At 31.6% G+C, this 23,749-nt stretch overlaps 1 protein-coding gene across 4 annotated transcripts; it reads right to left on the reverse strand.

Moving 5' to 3' along the window:
* Positions 1-303: 303 nt before the first annotated feature.
* Positions 304-21,481, reverse strand: LOC107163005 (kazal-type serine protease inhibitor domain-containing protein 1). Of its 4 annotated transcripts, none has more exons than XR_016192005.1 (5): positions 21,062-21,481; positions 9,418-9,583; positions 8,319-8,462; positions 5,664-6,101; positions 304-940 (listed from the first exon to the last, which is right to left on the reverse strand). XR_016192005.1 is itself a non-coding variant. In XM_089229078.1 (4 exons), the coding sequence occupies exons 1-4, from the start codon at positions 21,371-21,373 to the stop codon at positions 1,345-1,347; spliced, it is 804 nt and encodes a 267-aa protein (XP_089085204.1). In that variant the 5' UTR covers positions 21,374-21,476; the 3' UTR covers positions 1,171-1,344. The 4 variants fall into 4 exon arrangements, 1 of the variants encoding a protein (XP_089085204.1); XR_016192004.1 differs by lacking the exon at positions 304-940 and adding an exon at positions 1,387-1,526; XR_016192006.1 differs by lacking the exon at positions 304-940 and adding an exon at positions 1,552-2,236.
* Between the last annotated feature and the right edge of the window lie 2,268 nt (positions 21,482-23,749).

Raw genomic sequence — 23,749 nt, forward strand, 5'->3', positions numbered from 1 at the left:
AATTTATAGTCAATACAATACAGATAAATGTCTTAATAAAAAAAAAGTATATTACCTATTGTATTTCTAAAAATGTACGAGTGGCACTAACTGCTAGTCATGATTAGTACTTTAAGAGGTATATTTTGAGCTTGTAAACTTTATAAGTGGGTAAGCCATAATATTCCTAGGTTTTTGTTTTGTTTAAAACGGCGACGCCACAGATATTGCATTTGCATTACTTCCACAGGAAAATTACTTCTAGCTTACGTGAATAAAAAACTACTCGTTCAAAAAAAGAATTCTATCTATAAAACTTGAATATATTATTATAGACCATAGGATTAATTTATTGATAATATATTTTATTGAAAAACCATTAAAAGTGTCCAGATTTCTTATAAGTACACAATGTGAGTTTTGGCTGTGCAGAGTGTAAAAAAAATAAAAATGGTGGCGCCGAAGCTCCTCCCCATCCACGTACAAATATCAATGAAATAAGTACATAATTTCAATCATGGTTAAGCCTAAAAAATAACTAAATCAGACTGTATTCGAGTACAATCATATGCCAACTTGATATTATTTTAGTCAATTAACCACGGCGTTCCGTATAGGCATTTTGAGTACATGACTGTCATGGGTTCATCTTTTTTGGTATTTTATCAATGATGAATATTGTAACGATGCAATAATTGTAGGTACCTACCAAAATCCAAAATATTATTTCACTATAAATTTTACGGTAAAATTATAATTTAGTTTAATACTGACATTGAACATCAAAATTAATATTTACTTATATACAATAGTTTATTGCCGCCAATTCCAAACTGGTTAATTTTTTTCAAACATTTTACATTCAAGTGTGAACGCCAAAGTAACCGATGAAGTATTTGAAAGTGACACCATACCAATACTCACTTTTCGTCGTCAGATGACGCTGCCATGCCGTAAACGTCTTTAAAATTTGATTTGTTTATCGTAAATCGTAAAAAAATAAAAAATTTAACCAAATATACCTTCTTAATGTACAGGTGGTCTATTGGTACATGCAACGAGTATAATTTAAAATATTACGCCCAGTTTAGAGGAAAAATTGTGGTAAAATATAAGAATTCCTGATCGTTTCAAATCGTGTACAACTTATGTGGAATGTGGAAACTGCAGTTACAAACAATACAATTAACATGTTTTTTAGTTACAAAAATGTATTGTATTATACATAGACGGGGGGAAAAAAATTATAATAATCAAAACGAGTGGAAAATATAAAAAAAAATACACCTATACACCTATACTCGTATATAAAAATTCAAACAAAATGAATTGTTGTGGTAGATAATAATGGCATGTTGTTCGCATCTAAACCATTTTTCGGACATCCAACACCGCCGAAGCCGTAGCCACATCCACCGAATTAGTGCCCAGACATGTGTAATTTCCCGTGTGCACATTGGGTTTGAATTCCATGATTTGTACCCACGAAGTGACCGTAAAACGGTCTGGCCCTCCTCTAGTCTGTATCGCTATTAGTGTATCGTCTCCTACGCAATATTAAAATTACACGTTAATTAATAAAATATAATACAAGCGAATTCAAGAGTTATGTTGAACACTATAGGGCCGCAAGAAACACAATTTACAATAAATTATCTATTGAATTATATAAAAAGGTAAGCTCGCGTTTATTGAGCTCCAATCAGTTGCTATATTATATATTATTATTCCGAATGAATGATTGATATATTATTATAAACCTATAGCGGCTAATTTAAACGCTGCAAATTGCGGCACGCACCGGTTATTAAATGCAAATTGAAGAATTGAAGAATTGAAAAAAATTTAATTAATTATCCAATAATATAATCTACATAAAATAAAACATAAACGAATATTAATTTTCATATTTTACTTTATTGGTCATCGTCAATTAACATGCCTAAAGGTACGCAAATTAGACAAGAAAATGTACGTAGCGTTCTTGCCGTTACTGCTGCTACGTCGTTTAATAATACAATATTAATAAAAAAAATGTAAAAAAAAACATTATTGGTTTTTAGAAACACGAATTTAACATTATCCAATATACATTTAGATTGATTACCTAGTCTTAGAGAAAAAAATTTAAAACGTTTGAGTTACTAAGAAATTTTTTTGATGCCTCTCCGTAAAAAAAGGATGGTCACCGCTGGCACACACTGTCCTCGAACAATGGTTTTCAATTAAGAACAACATTCGCTTCACACACCAACGACTTGAAAATAAAAATTTTAACTATTTTAAAATTTTACTATTTTTAGTAGGTATTTATATAGGGAACTATTACATTTTGAGTATGTTCGAATAATTGTATGTTTTACGATTGAATAAAATTCGATAAAAAGTAACGCTTTACTTACAATTATATTATTCATATTACTTTTTTTTTCCATTGATCAAAATACATCGACAACTAGGCCATTAGTAAAAGAAATTTTTTTTAGGTTACATTTTTAGTATTTTAAGTATTTAAATTTTCTACATTAAATTAAATTGTACACTTCTGTTTTTTTTAAGAATAAAATTCACATTACTTTTATTACACATTAATATTAATATTAATATTTTATCGATTTTATATGTACCAGAAAAGAGCCGTGACTGCACTGCACAACGGTCTGATAATCGAAATTTAAATTATGTGCTATTACATTATTAAAATAAATGTATAAAGTATGACTGTATGAGTAGGGATAATATTAAGTCATTTTATTTGACTTGCATTGTCGCGATAATACCAAACTACGAAAATATAAATTTCTGCTTAATAATTTCCCTGGTCATAAAACCGCAATGTAATTAATCCTACCTACGAGTTGATTCTCTGTTATAAGGAAAAAAATAAATTATTACTGATAAGTCATGAATTGTAATTGATAGGGGCCTAAATATATTTACAATGTATAATAATTATGGTAATTGTCCACGATAGAGTGTTTCTGTGAGTTGCTTCGTAAAATATCATAGACTAATCGTGTAAAGTTGAACAGTTTTAAACAGAAAAACATTTTACTAATATGAAATGTATTTAAGAATTAAAAATCGAATGTACCAAACTACTATGTAGTCTAATACATAGCATAGTTTAAAGAATTGAGAATAAAAAAAAAAATACGAACGATATAAATTGTTCTGTGACCACAATAATTCAGATATGTATGGAGAAGTCGGTTATAACTTATAAACCACTGTAGCTAACTTAAAAGATGAATAATTAGTGAAAATTGGTAACATATCGAAAAGTTTTCTATCGCAAAATACCTAAGACGAGCAATCAAAAATTACATTCTAATAGATTTGTATGTTATTCTACGACATTAACGCCACCGAGTAATCGGATCCGGGTTCGGAATGTTGGTATTGAAGGACCGTAATAGCTGCACACCAGGCGATCGCCCATCGGACGCTCGCCAAGTGGAACTCGGAAGTCACTGGAACTTTGCCATTTGCGAGCTAGGTCCATCGTACCGGCACAAACGACCACTTCGTTAGAACGTAATTCTAAAGAATTTTTACGAATATACAATCTATTGAAGAATATTTAAAAATTGAATGCTCAAATCGATAGTGTTAGGAAATTAACATCGCCAAATACGGAAAAAAATTATTTCAATTATTGTTCAGGGACATAAATAATTCAAATATTTATGAAGAAGTTATAAAATTAAAAATACTGTAACCAACTTAGAAAAATCAATGTTCAATGAATACAATTAATGTAACGAAAAGTTATCTATCGCAAAATACCCAACGGACGCTCGCCAAATGGAACTCGGAAGTCACTGGAACTTTGCCATTTGCGATCTAGGTCCATTGTACCAGTAACAGCCGACCACTTCGTCAGAACGTAATTCCGAAGAATTTTTACGAATGTACAATTTTTTATAGAATTTTAAAAATGAATGCACAACGTGGTGAAGTAGGCAACTTTTAGAAAAAAAATAAAAAAGATCAATTTTTGGAGTACCACAACATGGGAAAATTATTCGGGGTGATTATAAAATATAAGAAAATAATTGGGTTTGAAAATTTGAGAATAATCTGTAAATATAATATTATAAGACTTCAACACAAATGAGCATTCAAATATAATTATATTCGAAAAATTTGTATGTCATTCCACGACTTTGACGCCAGCGAATAATCGGATTCGGGTTCGGACTGAAAGCATTGACGGTCCGTAATAGTTGCACACCAAGCGGGTGGAACTCGAAAGTCACTGGATCTATGCCATCTGCGAACTAGGTCCGTCGTACCAGTAACAGCCGACCACTTCGTCAGAACGTAATTCCGAAGAATTTTTACGAATATACAATCTTTTATAGAATTTAAAAAATGAATGCACAACGTGGTAAAGTAGAAAAATTGAGATAAAAAAACACCAAAAAAAAGTTCAAACGGATAATTGTTTGAGAAACACAAATATATGTTACAAAATATTATGTTTAATCCTAAAATATCTTAAAAAGGTCTAGATTATTTTAAAAATTTAATCAAACATAGATCTCCTTGGTATCCTAGCACTTGAAAACTATACTGAGAATTTTAAATTTCTAAGCATTATTTTTACACTGCTGAAAAAAAAAATAAATGATAAAATGAAAAAACAAAAAAACACACATTACAATGAAATCAATACAACTCCTCGTTCCAATCAGAATCTAATATACCTAAAAAAGTTGGAACGGAAATCTTTCGAGAAGCACATATTATGGACAAGCTAATCGAGTGATTGCAAACTAAGTAAAAAAAAAACTGAAGAAATAATCAAGAAACGGCACATTTTAAGACTTTAACACAAATGAGCATTCAAATATAATCATATTCCAAAAGATTTGTATGTCATTCCACGACATTAACGCCACCGAGTAATCGGATCCGGGTTCGGAATGTTGGTATTGAAGGACCGTAATAGCTGCACACCAGGCGATCGCCCATCGGACGCTCGACAAGTGGAACTCGGAAGTCACTGGAACTTTGCCATTTGCGAGCTAGGTCCATCGTACCGGCACAAACGACCACTTCGTTAGAACGTAATTCTAAAGAATTTTTACGAATATACAATCTATTGAAGAATATTTAAAAATTGAATGCTCAAATCGGTAGTGTTGGAAAATTAACGAAAAAAAAAAATCGAAGGAATAATTGTTCTGTGACCACAATAATTCGGATTACAACACTGCTAATTGAGAAACACAAAATGTCATTGAAAATAACTGAAAATCAAGAATTAAAAATTTAAATACATCATCTACGAAGCGGATATGATATAGTTATTGTGTACGTGTCACAAGGCTGTCAACAGCAAAGCACCAAATACGATTTGTGAATCAAACATTCCGGCTAAGTGTTAAAATATAACGAGAACGCCTGTTAATAGTTAAAGAAAGTCTCGTATAACGAAAAAGAGAATAAAAAATATAAGTTAGTGGCAGATTATTTTTATATTATCGGATGCGGGCCTTTGGTAGTCCAAAAAAAAAAAAATGAGTATGGAAAAAGCTATAGGGGAAAAAAAATCTAACTGAGAATTAATAATAATTAACACACCCAAGTGGCTAGTAAATGGACTCGCCAGAAATATGAGGAAGTCCATGTGGACATGAATAATATTGTACTACGGTCTATAATATATTTTTTACTTGTATACGTGTTCCGATGCGCTGTATGTCTTTGAGTAGATACCAGATTGTAATTTGTTGTTAGCAGCCAGTGGGTTGTTGGTCATTGTAAAAATCTTGAGTGTTCCGCCGAACGACTTGAACTGTGAATATTTGGTTGTGTTCGCATGATCCCGTTGATGGGAAGTGTTGTTCCTTGTTGAACCGCGAGTGTACTGACCGATTTATTGATCCGCACTTGTATTCATAACTTTATAAACCTGGTATTGTCTATTGCATCGATATGCGGCGCAGAGTCCGCCCACAGTCGTCTGTGATTGGCTATTGGGCGTGGACTATCGTGACGTCGTGAATTCTGCTTGGTGCCGTCCAGTGTTATCGATATTGGACTCCGCCCATGGAGAGATAGATATACCAATGGTTGTTATCATTCTGATCGTGCGTCTTTGGAGTAGTGTGCTGCATGATAAATAAAATGTGACGTCAGCATTTCACCTACTCTCGCTGTGCAGTGGAGTGGGTGGTAAAGTCATCGGCATTGGCGGTGGACCAATGAGAAACGGCGAAATGCTTTCGTCACATTACATGGGCTGGGTGGAGGGTGAATGCGCGATTTATTTAAAAACTGGTATATTGCGGACATACCTATTTGATTGATCATAGCGCACCGTTATTCTTATTTATTTTCTCTTAATTTTGTTAATGCATAATCCTTCCATTGATTGATTACGTCATATCACTTTATCAGTAGTTCCGTATTTACGTGCCGCTATTCATAGGCGCACATTCAGTCTTAAACTTGGGAGTGCTAAAATCTTTTACCTCAAAGTGACTAGTGGGAGACTTAGCTCTCCACACACTACCCTATACGGTTACTCTTACTATTTCAAAAAATTACTACATTACTACATTAAAATTTTCAAATTAATGAATCTGATTTTCAATATATCCTATAACCGATTATTATAACGACTATTATAATATTATTAAATGAACAAGTGTTAATATTAGGGTTGTCTACATTTTCACTACTTTCATCATTTTTTTTATTTTTTTTTTTATTTTACCCAATTTAAATGTACTGGAAAATGGAAATATAGAAACAAGTAATATAATGTGAATAATATAAAATATTACATTTATTACTTGATATTGAATTAATAAATTGTTGGTATTTATGCAGAAAAATGAAAAAAATAATAAAATAAAATAATTTAATATCAGTGAAGTTGTCACTGAATAAAAAACACCATATTAAAAAACTACTAACTAAGAATAGATGGCTGAACATTTCTATACTATCAAACTAAATAATTTTAGTTTATATCATTATTTTCATATCAATAAATCATCATTCCGATAGACATTGCAGTTTACGAAAACAACATTTTTAGTAAAAATTATTGCATTACCAATATAAACTGGAAATAATACATTTTAAATGCAAAATTACACTTAAAACAAAATTTTTAATTCAAAATAATTTGGGGGTGCTAATTTAAGACTTAGGGGTGCTAAGCACCCCCTGGCACCCCCGTATGTGCGCCAATGCCGCTATTAGCGCGTAGCCTGGATTATTAACTTGTGGAAGAGGGGGGTTGTGTCTTCATAAATTGAGCCAAGTTTTGTACTGTTTCCGTGCATAAATAATATTAAAAATACACTTATCAATGAATATAATGTCGTATGGTGGTGGTGGGAGGGGGGGGGGGGTGTAGAGATAATAATATATATTCGACTGAGCAAGTTCGTAGCTGCTTGTATATCATTGCAACTCAAGATCTATAATCTATAAGTAATCTTCTTTATAATTATTGATTGGCGATTGCTACTGGCTGCATCACCAGCCCATCAGTTAGAAGTGTTGCAAGCTCTACATAATACACATAGATCCGTCCGGTACTGTAAAGTTGTTGGCAGCTTGGTAGGTCTTTTGTAAACATCCCGACGTCAAACTTGCTGCGTGTCGTTGTCGTCGTACTCGAAAGGCTTCTCATTTTTATTACTCAACTGCATGTCGATACAAATTTTGTCGTTTTGACTGGTTCGTAAAAATTAATGACAGTTAGCTATTTACTTGATTTATATTGTTGGATACTCTTTGTGTGTAAAAAATCACGTACAATTGTATAGGAGCATTATAAAGTTAAAAATACATAATGGTTGTGGTGACTTAATATAATGAATGGTAAAACTATTGAGATGTAAATAATTAATTATCGTTTCTCGTATACTGCCATGGGTCATTTATATGATTACAACTCTCAATCGATTAAACTTCAATGAAATCGAGATTAAGAATATTTAATAGATGATTGATTGAAATTATTTCTAAGGATGTATAAACATTATTTAAATTCGAAAAATATCAATTTTTTTTTTTTATATTGCGCTAAGTTGCGTATTAATTATTGCCGCGGTCTCGCGGAATTAGAACATAAAAAATATATCATTAATTTAACTAATATATGAATTCTTAGTATTGATTATTTGTACTTAAAATTCGATTTATCATACAAAATATTTTATAACGACTATGATGACAGTTTAACAGTTTATCGCAACATGCAACTACCTACGCATTATATTATAGAATAAGTGTCGTGACTGTTTGAAGTTTGCAATGTTGTTTTCGTAGATTGTTTTAGTAATATAATAAATAAAAAAAAATCAAACCTGGCAACCATTTTGTGATTCCATTTATATCCGTAAATCGCCAGCTAATGCTAGGCACAGGATATCCGTTGACTTCACAATCAAACACCACGGTATGCCCGATGGAACCAGCCAAGTTTTTGGGTGCTGACCTAATGAAAGGGGCTGAAATCGAAAACAATTATTATATAGTATATATACAGTATTGAGTATATTGTATATAGGTGCGCAGTGTTCATTTAATTTATCAAAAATAATTAATAATTAATATCAAGCAAACAATTTTTGTAGAGTATAAAAAAAAAAAATGTATTATCGGTTTTTACTTTTTGTATGAAGATATAGTGATAGATTAGTATACATGTATTATAGCTAGAGACGCCTAGAGGCATTCTTGATAATAATATATTGTACATTTCGTGCATAATATTCTGGCTATTCTGCTACCGATGTTTAAAATATCCAATTATATTTGATAGTTGATTATATAACTTATATGTTGATGGTTTAAATTTGTAAATTGTAGCTCCCCCACGCAATTTAATACGATGGTAAATCACCCAGTAAATATATTATATAGTTAGGTATACATTCAATTTTTACTTTCGTTTTAAGAGGAAAACCAAAAATAGTGACTTATTAAATATTGAAGTGGTGCAAGCATATATACATATGTTTATTTGTTAAAAATAAAAAATAATAATATAGATAAAAAAAAAACCGTTAAAAGGGAATAATTAATGAAAGATCGGTCATATATATGTATAAATAGCATAATGTTTAATGTTTAAACGTGTTCGATGACAGAATTATTACTTATTTGGGTGGGTATGTAACTCACTCGGCACGCGCAATACCTACGTATATAATATTATAACTATTTTAGTGTATTTAATCGTATAATACGACGAACGGAAAACTCTGAAAACGACGAGAGACGGTATATATTTATTAATATGATATTTGAATTATTGAGCGGAATCGAATTAATATATACGTTTACGAGGGATCGTTCAAACGTTAACATGTCTACATACATTAATGTAATATTATATCATACTCTCATATGTGCGTGTGTGTGTGGCCTGCTGTATATAGCTGTTACTTATAGTATACTTACCCGACTGACACGGTCCCCGGTATTGCATCCAGAATTGCGTCCCGTTGTGTCCCGCGACCGCCTCGTTGAGCTGACACATGTTTGAGTACGTCCTATTGTCCGACCCGCACACCGGATCCGTTTCCTTGCACGCGCACCGGTACTGTATGCCGCCGCCGCCGACTTCCTGTGTACACAATAATAATATATCGTACGCATGTATATATATACGCCAGCGATGGTTTTCATCGATTTTATATAATATTATATTGCATGAGAATTATTATCATTGTTATATATGCGTTGGCGGATGGCTGCTTGCATACAATACCTATATATATGCTATGTTAAGGTAATTATCGCATTAAGAGAATGTGTGGGTTATACCTACTAATATTGAAATATTATTTTATTAACATTATTGCTACTTAGGCGGAATTGAAGGGGTTAGGCCCCGCTAGGGTGCTTAGTATTAATAATAGTAACAAGAAATAAAATCGTCTAATCACCAAGAAAAACCGTTATGACGCGATTTTACTTAAAAATTAATATAAATTTTGTATTGCCGACATCACTGTAGGTACTTAATGAATATAATATTAAATAAATCAAAAAATCTAATAGTATTTCCAAGTTCTTACTATTTTATATTGGTACTATTTTCAACAGTCATCCGTTCAATAAACGCAAAACGTTCGATGTTCATAAAATATTTTTTTCGTTAACATTAAAACATTTTAAGCGATTTTTGATATAAAATTTCACATCAGGAGTGAAACTTAAAATATAATATATGCATATAGTGGAATATTCAAGTCGTATATTATTATAATATTATGTATGGTTTAATGGTTATTGAAGCGTGGTAAATAAGTAGTAACAAGTAGGTAAACTATGTATTAAAATGCTATAAGCAATTATTATACTCTGTATAAAAATTTAGTACCAACAAACTATATAATATAGGTCATAGTGCGAAATTCTTTCATATTGTATACTATGGGAACTCCAAAATACGGTTTACTGCAATTTGGGTTTGATTGACCGCAGAAGTCTGGTAAGTTTTAAAATCAGACTGCCATACCTCGAAAGCTATTAGTTAACTTTAAGTTTACGATGTCAATTTGATATTAATATAGTTTTCGCGAACATATTGAACTCGATTTCGCGGTGATTGATACAACTTCTTAATACATGCGTGCGCACTCATATTATTTGGAAATATATATAATATGAACAAAGGAAAATTTAAATTTAAATACATCGCACTAACCAGATTCTGAGTAAAGATAGGCATTTATCAGTTATTCAGTGATGGCTTTTTAATTTAAAAAATAATTAAATAATTAAAAAAAATAACTAAAAAACAGTTAGTTGTGTATAGATATAGGCAAATGGCATTAAAATATAATAATTAAATGCTAACGAGTTATAACTTACAGGCAATAGTAATATAGTATATAATATAGTTATTAACAACCTTTATAGTTTATATACCTAAATACTTCCTATAGATTTAAAATTTCACCGCAGGCCAATCATACGCGCCTAATAAATACCGCTTAAGATGATATTCACTGCACTAAAGAACATCACGCGTGTTCATATCTCTCCACGCCGTTCTCGTCACTATATCGCAGACACACAATTCGTATTCGTCAAAGTGATAGTTAAAAAAAAAATAATAATAATAATAAAAATCTTCAATCCCGTCGCAGAGCTGCAGTATTAGTGTGGTTGGCGTGTTTACAGCTTGTTAAAAAAAAAAATAAAAAAACCAATGCGTATAACATCTTGTGATTTTGTATGTCAGCCGATCGACTTGTATTCACGGCACATAATATGGAACATACATGTTTATAATAATAATATTATACAGTACCTATAATAACGCTACGATAATAATATGATATGGCGGCGGCGACGAGGACGCATCACTGAGCTTAAAAGATTCCACGTGTTCCGCGAGAAAGAGCGATCGGCGTGGAACGAAACAAAAAACATCAAAGAGAAAATAAAACGCGTGCGCCTACACGGTGTACACCTCAACCGAGTTAGTGAGTAGGTATATAATATAAATGTTATATATTGTACACGTTGTATGTTTACTATATCAACACGACAGGTTTTTATAGAGGAGAGGAAAAAAAAACATTAACACGTCGCCACGTCTTGTTCTCGACATTATATTATGTCATTGAACAATATCATTTTCGAGTATGACACTTAAGTATGATTTTTGTTTCTGTTTTATTTAAGTAGAAGCAATGTAACTAACAACGCGGATATGATAATATAATTATGTTTGTTCGTTTTAATTTATATTACGCGTTCAATAATAGGTATCACACTCTCGATTTTGTCATTGATTTTTTTTTTTCATTTTTACTCTCTGAACGGGGTTTTTCAATTACCTAATCGTTTTCGTATACATTCCACAAATTATTATTAATTAATAATTATCATATTATATTCACCGTATATACATTATACTTATATATTAAACGATAAAGTTAAAAAATGAATTATAGTTTTATAACGGAATAGGTTTTTTTTTATAACTATAGTACATAATCTTTTATTGAATGTCGTCGTTCTACATATTATAATATATAACTGTATAATAATCACAGCTTTTCGTCGGAGCACACACATTTAATTAAGTAGGCATATCGCATATACCTACCCATACAATAAGTTCAACGTACATAGAACATTAGTTTACCCAATAAAGGTTAAGATATTTACCCACACATGTTATGCTTTGTGTGTATATAATTATAATGTTAATAAAATCAAAAATGTATACAAACGGTCTCTACGGCTATATGGTATTTTGATGCTATACAAAACTACTCATTAAATTTAAAATCAATATTTTGTCACGAAAAATGACAGCCAAATAATATATTATAAGACCATAATTTCGTTAAAAATGGCTCGTTATCTGAGAAACGAGATATTGCGTGGGTAGGCGAAATGATTATTGTTAATAATTCGCCGACAAACAAGCATTTATATTGTTGTGACGATGACGTATATGAGACGAATAATATAATAAATTAATAACATTATAAATGCTCCATCCTTAAATAACGACCTTAAAATGTGAACTTACGTATACATGACGTACACACCCACGGCCCAGTGATTTTTCGATATCACTGCGTATATTTCGGAAGCTGTACACGATTTTTGTCACAAACAAATCGTTTCATATCTGACGAGCCACGAGGCGTGTTATTATAATATTTATATATGTATATATAAATATATTTATTTTTTTTCCTCACAAAAAACCGATGGTATACTCGTACATAAATTGGTTCAGAAACATAACACATCATAATACCTTTTATAGGTATATATAATAATTTAAAATAATTTATTTAAAATGTCGTTTATGTGCTGTTGATGATTAATTACAGTAAAAGCATAAACCATTTTCGTTCAAAGGAACGCGTTTAGTTAATAGTTATTATAATCACACGCATAATCGTCGGTGCCGTGTTACGTGATGTAAATAAAATTATAATTAAGTTCATATCCTATAACAAACGTCGAAGAAAATTAAATTTTTTTTTTGATTAGCTTTTAGTACATAACAACTATTACAGCTCTGCAATTATATTATATACATCGTTGTTAAATTAGCGATACCATATTAGATCATAATATTGAGTATACAGAATAGGAGAAAAAAAATCAAAGAATATAACAATAGTAATAAGGTTGATATACAGATTGGTAAAGATGTGTGTATTACATAAATAGGTTGAACGTAAATGTTGGTAATTGGTTGTGATAACTTATGGGGAATGCGTTGTTAGAGTTTGCTAGAGTACCTAGAAGGTTTAATAAGATTTGTATTTCCGTCAGGAAAGTATCGATGTACCTAGTATCAGAAATAATGTTTGTCGGTCGCCCTGAAGCTGTATTGGAATAAGTCGGACCCACTTTTTGGTGTTGCAGTAGTTGCAGTGATGACGAGTACTCGTCTTCTTATATGCCTCTGAGGTGCTGGCATTTTTTTTTTTTTTTTTATTTGCTTGGATTGATTTCTTGTGAATCGGGCATCTTTTATATATATGAGGCTGTGTGATCACTAGAACACAGAGCACATTTGGCTTGGAGTGACCGAGGTCTTAGGTGCGCAGTCCGTTGTGAGATGATGGTCGTCACCGGATTTGACGCATCTATATAGGTGGGTGACAAGGTGGGTCATTATAATTTTAGCGTGTTGTTTTTCAATGACTACAATTTATTGAATGGAGCAATGTCGATATGTTGAAGAGGTGTCGTGGTCATTATCTTTAAGTGCCAATTCAACGTTGAAAAAAAAGGGGTAATGGACGTTGATTCTTTCTTATATTAACCACGCGTACAACAGAGTGACCATCTGAGATATTGGTTAAAATAGTGGTATGACGGAAATTGCGAATTACTATACCTCAAGGTATAGCGAATGTGATGGGGGACGGGCGAGGTATGAAATTCCGCGCTAGTGCTTTTTATAGATATTTCAAAATGGTAGCGAAGGTAGGATGACTGTTGGCCCGAATTATTAAACAAGATGGCGTAAACTTACAAGAAAAACCATTAACTTCCGTGAGGCGTGTATATTAATTTTTGACGAAACTCAGAAAAGTTTCTGATGTTCTTCGCCACGTGAATCGCCGGCATGTGAATGGACTTCGGTAATTACATATTAAATTCGGTTACACAATTAAACATAATATATTTGTATATAATCACAACGTAGTCATAAAGAAATGGCGCCAATATAGGTACCTACTTAGTGGGAATGCGGGACGGCGAGAGGACAAGGCTATAACTATAAAAAATCCAAAATTTATATTTATGTATTTTTGATGATTTTCCAAATTTTTATTCTACAATAAGATACCTACTTATCTGCAGAGTCGAATGTAGCGAATATCGATAATATATATAATATTACGAGTAAAGGTAATGTAAATAATAAATTCAATACATATATATGACATGAAATATTACTTTATTATAATATCGTATCGTAGTATAGTTTATTGCGCACAATTTGCATTTGATACCTACACATATATGATTTTTTTTTAACTATATTTTCGAAATAACCTTTAAAAGTCTTGTAGTCTAAGCAGGTACCTACCCATATGTATATTGGTAGGTTAGGTTAGATATATATTTATATAGGCAGTGGCGTAACTATGGGGTAGCGAGGGGTAGCGGTCGTAACCCCAAACATTTTTATGAGGTCGCAAGAGTATCATTTTGCTACCCCAAAATTATTTATATAATTTAATAAAAAAAATCAGTGTCAGTGTGTATTTACTATTTATTTATCTTTAAATAGTTGTCAGGAAAAAATACGTTATTTGTGAATTTTCGTGTTATAAAACTGTATAAGTATAATGATTATTTTAAAATAATTTAGGAGGAATAAGTTATGCGTATAAGTGGTACTCACCCATTATGCTTATTGGAGAAGATGAAGCATATAAAAGTGTTCGCTACCCCAAACATTTACTGCTAGTTACGCCCCTGTATATAGGCTATTTTGATCTCTCAAATCGCTTATAGGCCATATTGGACAACTCAAAACGCTATAACAATATTATGTAAACGCGTTGTAATATTGATTTATATTTTTTCGGAATTTCTTATAACCGTAAAAATAATAGGTACTTATGTACTTTATCATATTGTTATTATTATGTTATCGGATAAAATAATATAATAATATACTTTAATAGCCGTGACCGTCCGAGATATGGACTAGAAATAGGCGTGTGTGTGTGTGGGTGTGTGTATGGGGGGGGGGGGGCTAGGATCAGAGACGCGTATTTACATTTTCGGCGCCCTAGAGCTCCAGTATTTGATGTCATCCTACCCATCCCCGCCGATATCAACGAGATGAATAAATAACAATCAGTGTCCTGTGAATTTATCGCCCGGAGCAGCCCGCATCACCATTGCCCACTCTGAAATAAGCCTCCGGCCTGTATGTAAGTATATACAATATAATATATAATAATATATATATATGAGAGTAAAAATAAAATGACTCCTTCGCTGCAGCGTATGCGTATATACACGGTTCCACCCATTTCGGCGCTATAAATCTTGAACGGGTTTCGCAGTATTAATAAACGGCTGTTTACTCTAAATGTCTTGTGCTGTGTGCGCAACGAGTATATAATATATATATATAAATATAGTACTATATATAATATAATACAATATAATAGCTGAAAGAAGAATAATATAATATATTATTTTTAATTTTAAACAAACAAAAGAATTAAAAACGACGCTATTCAGCAAAAAAGAAAAGAGAGAACAGTATGTATATAATATACTATATTTCAATAGCAATGTTAATGGCTTGATTTCCATGAGTCTGCTCAACCCACTCAAATAAAGCCAGATAAAAATGACTATGTATATAGTATATATACGAACACATTAGAAACAGCGTTGGATCTACGCGTCACCCCCCCCTCCCACCACAGGTGGGCTAAAAAATAAATATGTTACGATCGTCGACGAAGAAATAACATTTTGATTTATAAAAAAAAAATTTTAATTTAAATATTGTAATGTATTAGCGTTTATGTAATATTATATCTAATATTATAATAATATATGTATATTATTATCTTCTCAATTCCGAATTGTTCCACCAACTGCAGTCATAATAAATAATAATCCAATATTTCGCGTGATGATGCACATATAGAGCTAATGAACATCCATAATTTCTTACTTAATCTAAATCTTATTATTATAATTTTTACAATTTTTTAATTTTTTTTTGTTGTATTAAATTAGAAATTGATCTATTTAAAAGTATAGGTAAATTAAAAATTAATGTACCTACTCATAAAATGTGTTGGGCTCTGCTCGTAATGTTTGAAATAAATAAATAAATAAATATAATTAAAAATCTTTTTATCCCTGTGCCCACCCACTAGAAGACCTTAAACCCACCACTAAATAGAAAATAAGGATTCAAAACTCAATTACTTCATGACCCACAATTAACTATATTATAGCGTTCTATTTTGTGAGTGGATGCAGAGGGACGGAGTACTCCAACTAATAATTTTTCAGAAATTTTAGGATACTCCTATGCTATTATTTTTAACGAGAACTCACGAGACGTAATTAATTTATTGTAATTTTGTTTGTATTCATTTCAAAACTTGATTATTTATAGATAAATATTTTTTTTATTAAGTATAAACGGGCGTGAGCGCCGTGAGCCCAGGTTACAGTTACGGTGTAATGATGACAAATTTTATATAATTTACATAAGGATATTAGGGGGGGGGGGGTGTAGTCTCTGGAGACATAGTCCCTAATTTTTTCAAGTCGAGCACTATACCATATATTATATTAATTTCATAAACTATATAAATACACATTATAATAATATATTATGCGGCGGAGGTTTGATACGATTATACTGTACATTTGGAGTGCCTATATACATATATTAAGCCTGGTGCAATTTATTATATTCTATTATAAATATCAGTGTACTATCGGAGTGCTGTGCCTTAGCAGAGACGAAAGTGCACTAAAAACGATGTACACGGCGCGCGCTAAGGGTTATTGCGACGTTTGTCGAACAGACATTAATGACGATTTGTTTCCCCCATATTATATGTATATATACAGGACGCGCACTCGGATGTCGCTTAACCCGGAGGTCTCGAATACTATACATACACTATACATATATATATATATATATATATATACATACATACATAAACATATATTATATGTATATACTTAACAGTGTTACGTTTTATGACCTCTTTTCCGTATTTTTCCTAATAATAAATTGATACGGCATCGATTTTCTGGCTGCGCACGCCGATATATTATTATTATTATATAGCGCGTATTCTATTTCAAAAATAAACTCAGACACGATATAATTTGTTTGTATTATTGCACCGCAGGTAGGTATATTTATATTATAATGTTACGTTATGTGATAATAAAACAAGGAAGCACAAAGAATCTGGGTGGCGGGAGAATGTATTACACATACCGATCGAGTATAAATTAACAGAGAAAATTGAAAAACGCGCGGAGACGAGGGGAAACCTCTATGGCTCTATAGGAGCTTTTACCATCGTATATAGCTTTATTTCTGTACAATTTGTATTATTTTTTTTAACAATAATTGTTCTGTTGTGCTAGTCTTATGAAGATATGATGAGGATTTGTTTTTACTTCGATATCGATACACAATATTATCTACATGTTCAGAATATAAATTAAACCAACACAGTTTCGCAACATTTGTTTAATGAGAACCAATTCGTCACTCTTCGTAGGGTATACCTATAACTAATACAGTTACTAACTACTGATCTCATAATGCTATCATTGCTATCACAGAATAAATTAATCAGAATGGATACTGGTAAGGGATTACACGAGAAACAACATATTAAGGAAATCTGATAACCGAATTCAGATGAAATCAATATCGTCATTATACATAGTGTAATAACTAATAATACCTAAAACATAAATATAATATACAGTGTCCCGTGGGATTTACCCATTGCGATATCTCCCGAAAGAATTGTGATATCGAAATTCTGGTTTTGTAATAAAACTCACAAGGATAAGAACTACAATTGTTTCATATTTTAATTTATTTCAATGTTTTGGTAAAAAAGATATATTTTAATATTTAATTATTTCCAAAAAAAAATAAAGATAGCCATTTTGTAGAGTTTATTTTTCTGAAAATATTGACGTTTCAAAATGTTATTTTCATTAATTTCCTGATTTTAATATTTTTTTTTTAATTTCGAGAAAAATTGCGAATTATTTAACACCCCATAATGTTATCAAACATGTGACGCACCGCGCCGTGCGCGGTCCCATACGGTCGATCGAATACTTTCCGTGTTCCTATAATAGTTGAAAATTTATAATCATATTTTATTTCTTCAATACTAGAAAAAATATCAAAAATCAGGAAATTAATGGAGATAAAATTTTGAAACGTCAATATTTCAGAAAAATAAACTCTACAAAATGGCTATCTTTAATTTTTTTGGAAATAGTTAAATAAAAAAATATATTTTTTTAATTTTTTACAAAAACATTAAAATAAATTTTAAAATGAAATAATTGTAGTTCTTATACCTATCTGTGAATCTTATTATAAAACCAGAATTTTGATATCTCCTTTTATTTCGTGAGATATCGCAATGGGTAAATCCTCGCGGGACACCCTGTATATACATGTATCACTGAAAAATTACCTCCCTCCAAAAATATGGCCACAAATTATTGTTGTTACAACAATATTTAGAGCGATGTCCAGAACCTTATGATATATTTGTGGGTCTTATATACAAAATACAAATATATGATTTAATCGTGTAAATCAGAGATGGCCAACCAGCGGCTCGCGTGTTATTAATAAAAAAAAAATTTAACTACTAACGATAATATACGATCAAATCATATAAATTACAAAATGTGTTCTTAAAAATGTTGGCTCTTGATATCATTGTATTTATCCACGTAACTCGTGGGCTTATTCATGTTGGCTACCCTTGGATGTATATGGTATTATGTGCCATAAGACGGGTTGTTGTATAAGAGTGTCAGCTGGGAAGGTGTTAAGGGCTAGCACAGTCAAACAACCCCAATTCAAGAGTGTACGATGGTGGTGGCCAGTCGGCGTGTGGGTGTGTATAATACTGAATTTGTCACGGGATATGCATATACAATCGATATCGATGTCATCATAATATAACGATTTACGTCCGGTAAAATGCATATATACCTGATAAAAAAAAAAAAAAATGGTTTACACGCCACAAATTTACGTCGTACCTACTACGCTATTTATGCATGTATAATATAATAGCTGTAGTAATATTAAGTCAGTCGATATATTATCATCGGTGATATAAATATCCACTATAATATTAGGTACATTATAATAATTCGTTCAAGTATGATTTAGGTTAAAAAAAATATATGTCAATTTATGGGTTATGAAGATATGGATTTTGCTCATATTCGCCAATATGGGGAGGGTCCAATAATGTCATAAATATATTATTATTAATATAGTGTTATACGAACCTCCAAGGAGGTTTGTGCACAAATAAAATAACGAACACTTCCGAACTATAAATATTACTTTCTATATTTAAAACTCGAAAAGAAAACTTACAATTACAATAACTGAGTTAATATTATGAATTAAATGCGGTCTGACAATAAATAAGGTTCTGGCGAGAATAACAATGTTCTGTCTTACTACTCTAGAATCCAACTGCCACGGCTTGCTATACGAGTCGTGACTATAGCCAGCGCTTGCCTGGAATTGCTGACGCAGCCATCCTCCCAGACAGTCGCCGTCTTACAATATTATTAATTATTATCTACTATTATAATATAATATATACTAACTAATATAGCCAGGGGTTCATAACAATAGTTATGTACAGAGGTGGATTCAAGGCTGTACTCATGAACATAACCTTTTGCCAAACTATAGGCAGCAAATAGCATGCACAAATATTATACTATATGGGCTAAATTTTATAGGATTTGCTTTACATATTGTTCTTGGTTATATATCTATTTATATAATACTTTTATAATATCTGCTTAGTTATTAGTTGTCTGTTTTTAGGTTAGGCACATGCCTTATATATTAATTTACCTATATACCGGCTATACCTATCAATTTTAATACTATTTAATACATTTTAATAAAAATCAAAATATTTAGGAGTTTTTTAGTTAAAATGGTCGTTAAAAAAAATTAAATTATATTTTTATTTTTAACCTAATAAGTGAAATGTTACACGAGTATGATAAAAATGTCGGTCATTAAGTGTATAATGTATATAAATTAAAAAGTCAAATATTTTCTGTAAGATCTGCATCTGATGCAATTATATGTACCTATTATTATTGTGACTATTATTTTTTTGTCGGTAGAGGTTAAAAAACTTAATATCTTAAAAATACTGACCAACTGTCAATAAAAAACTATAATATATCAATTTATAGTTTATATACAGAAATGTTTTTGCAAAAATTGCGTCAATACGTCATACGGAAAACCTGTTGTTACAGCTATATGTATATGAAATAATATTTGTTTTTGAGTTTCCTATTTAACTTTTGTGTACTAATAAGTCAGCGATAACATGTTTAGAAGATGCTTATAGTAATTACTAATGAAAATTGCCTAATCAATTAACACTTATTTATTATATATTTGTAAAAACTAAAAATTATTTGAATTTAATAATTATTACATTTAATATCACATATTTCTAATGTTATATGATGTTATATACATTTTAATGACTCAGAAAATCTGAATTATAATTTTGATTTAGATATACCTATATGTGCATTTAAAAACAAAATCATGTGTTTAATAATTTATGAGAAAAAAATTGATTCTCGACGAATAAAAGTTAATACCACCACAATACAAGAGCACTCTTTAAATGGTATAAAAATCTAAATATTTAAAAATAATAAATTAAATGAATTCATATTAGAAAAAAATGATAGTGAACATACTTGGTAAATCATAGTGTACTTACATCATCATAATAATATTACTATATGTATAATATGTATACTATACCGTCGTCTTGATGCACTCCAAGTTTTCGGCGCACGGCCGGTCGAAAGTGTTGCACGCGGCCGTTTCGCTCAAGCCGCACAAGCCATTGGGACAACAGGCACAAGCGTCCGGCACCAGGCCCAGCGGACAAGCGTCCTGGTCGCCGGCGGGACATCGGACCGCGGCGCATCCGTCGACCGGACATTGAGCCGGTGGATCTGTAGCGGCAACCGGAACTCCTTCAACGTCGCCACCGGTGGCCGCCAACGCCACGGCCAAGGCGAACGCGCTACAGAAACGGAACAACGACACGTGGCGACGACTTTCTTCCATTATTATAATTAATATAAATAATTATGTAATATAATATTAATAATTGTATAATATATTATAAACGGAATCCCAACAGTGACACGACACTGTTTCGGCACGTGATGAGGCTCTCGGAGCTCCGAGACTGTTTCCCCCACCCCATCGAGCCCGGCGAGCCCTCCTATCATCCCCTCCTAATATCGCCAGCGAACTCGCGATCACAATGATAATATTCTCTGTGTATCGTCGTACGTGAGTTTCCCACGAGAATTAACTGCAACGTGCTCATTCGAAGAGGACGCGGCTACAACGATATTTTCGACGTTTCCACGTCTCCTGCGCGCCAACAAAGTTTTTACGTTCAGCCATATATCGCAGTGTCATTTTAAGAAATCTTCCGCTCAGGGAAAACAACGGAAAAATCACCCAATAAAAAAAAAACATCAATTTTATAATAAAATTAACTTAAAAATATACCTAAAATGTTAATAATTTAAATTATTTTCCTGATATGGGTCTCTATTATCATTTATTACCTACTATCGTTATTTATGTTATACATTTGTGATGGACGTTAAACACGACGAATACTAACAGTAACAATAGTCAAAAGAGTTTGAATTTCATCGAATCGGACTCAATTATTCGGCCGTGTGTGTCGGTTTGAATGGAAATTATTCGTAAACTTGTCGTAGGTATTCGTTGTGTAAGGTTTGGCTTGAGAGGATTTTTAGCTTATCATAATAATCATATTGTAAATGGCGGTGAAAAATTACAAAATTACAAAATATATCTATTTTTAAACATAGGAAGAACGTGAATAGAGCTATTTAGAGGATATTAAAACTATTAAAATTAAAAAAAAAGTATTAACCTCCTCAAAATTAGTTAGGGGCAACTGCAGATTCTCGTTATACGCAACCTTTTCCCCAATACCTAGTGTTTTGGGCCTTACGTATTTACTACCGTCGACACAATCAGTAGGGGATTTTCCCTTTGCGGTCATAAAAATAATGTATGGTTATATTTCTTTAACATGGAATATTATAAACAATATAATAAAATATAAATAAATTATCAATTGTTTAAGATTTTAAGTAACAATTATTATAATAATACCGATATTGTCATTTTTTTCAACTTACGATGTCAAAAAAACTATATGAAAAACGTTTCGTAACGTACCTACAGCGCTACAGCACATGGAAATATCATATTAAAACAATCTGACTGCGTCAACGCCGTTTAGTTTGATTGCAGTTTATTTTAACTACTTGCCATTCGCACGTAATATTTACTATACGTCTATACATGCCTACCTAGTTATTATATTATTATTACCTCCACGTATCATGCTTGTTGTAAGCTCATTTATACTGGTTTTATGGTTTCAAGCAAAATATGTTAAAAGTTTCGTTGGTTATAATATCAGAGTAATGAAAATATTTTACATTTGAATCTGTAAAGAAATTTAAATGCAACAATAACATGTCAACGGTCGTCACATGTGACCTCTTATCTCGGTTCTTAGCTTTTATTTTTTAGTTGTATAAAGTGAGTTATAAATTAAAATCATGTAAAACACTACACGATATTATTTAACACTACTCATCGTAACTATAAAGATTGTAACATCGAAAAAATCAACGAGAGATTGCTATACAAATGATGTTGACAGTTGTCACCTTTACAAATTACAATTAATAATAGATATCCAATATAGGTAAGGTAATTCACTGCAATATTAAAACTAACGAAACTATAAACTAGCTGCAACTACAAAAGTAGTAGTATACTAGTATATAGGTAGGTACGCGTGTTAATTTATAAATTGTCATCAAATTTCGATCCTTCTATTCTGCGCGATAACAATATTATAGATTTTTAACCGGTGGTTATATGTTCGTCCACTCATCATAATAGCGTAAACTTCACTTATAACGCTGCAGAGACTTCGATACGTAGATTTAATACGACTATAAATACCTATAGGTAGGTAAATGCGCGTGTTAATGGTGATGTGACGCGTAAACTATATTCAGAGATTATTGTACTTGCGTTTCATTATTAAAAAAAAAAATTTATAAGCTCAAGGCCGATAACTGTTTCGATTTTGGGCTCTGCAAATACTGGTTAAGGGTGGGCGCTTGTATAATGAAACTTCAGTGCGCCGTTTTTGTCCTTTAGATTATACACATTATAATACATTATACGCATATAACAACGTTTCAAATGGAATATCAGCTTACGAGGGTGGAAAGTATATGGCGTATAGTGTCTTGATAAAATGGAGGAAAAAATGAATCTCGTTAAGCCACTAGTTATTATTATGAATATAACATAGTAGGTACATATATATATATGTGTATAAGAGAAAACACGTTAAATTCAATTTTC

This window comes from Diuraphis noxia, unplaced genomic scaffold (assembly GCF_037042655.1).
Source record: "Diuraphis noxia isolate RWA-SAM2 unplaced genomic scaffold, SU_Dnox_SAM2 contig0005, whole genome shotgun sequence".
Lineage (NCBI taxonomy): Eukaryota > Metazoa > Arthropoda > Insecta > Hemiptera > Aphididae > Diuraphis > Diuraphis noxia.

Excerpts from the sequence above, each read along its gene's own strand:
- LOC107163005 (XM_089229078.1), bottom strand. The coding sequence starts at position 21,373 with ATGGAAGAAAGTCGTCGCCACGTGTCGTTGTTCCGTTTCTGTAGCGCG. Across the intron at positions 8,463-9,417 it reads CCGGGGACCGTGTCAGTCGG|CCCCTTTCATTAGGTCAGCA; the intron begins GTAAGTATACTA and ends TTTCGATTTCAG. Across the intron at positions 1,527-8,318 it reads AATCACAAAATGGTTGCCAG|GAGACGATACACTAATAGCG; the intron begins GTTTGATTTTTT and ends AATATTGCGTAG.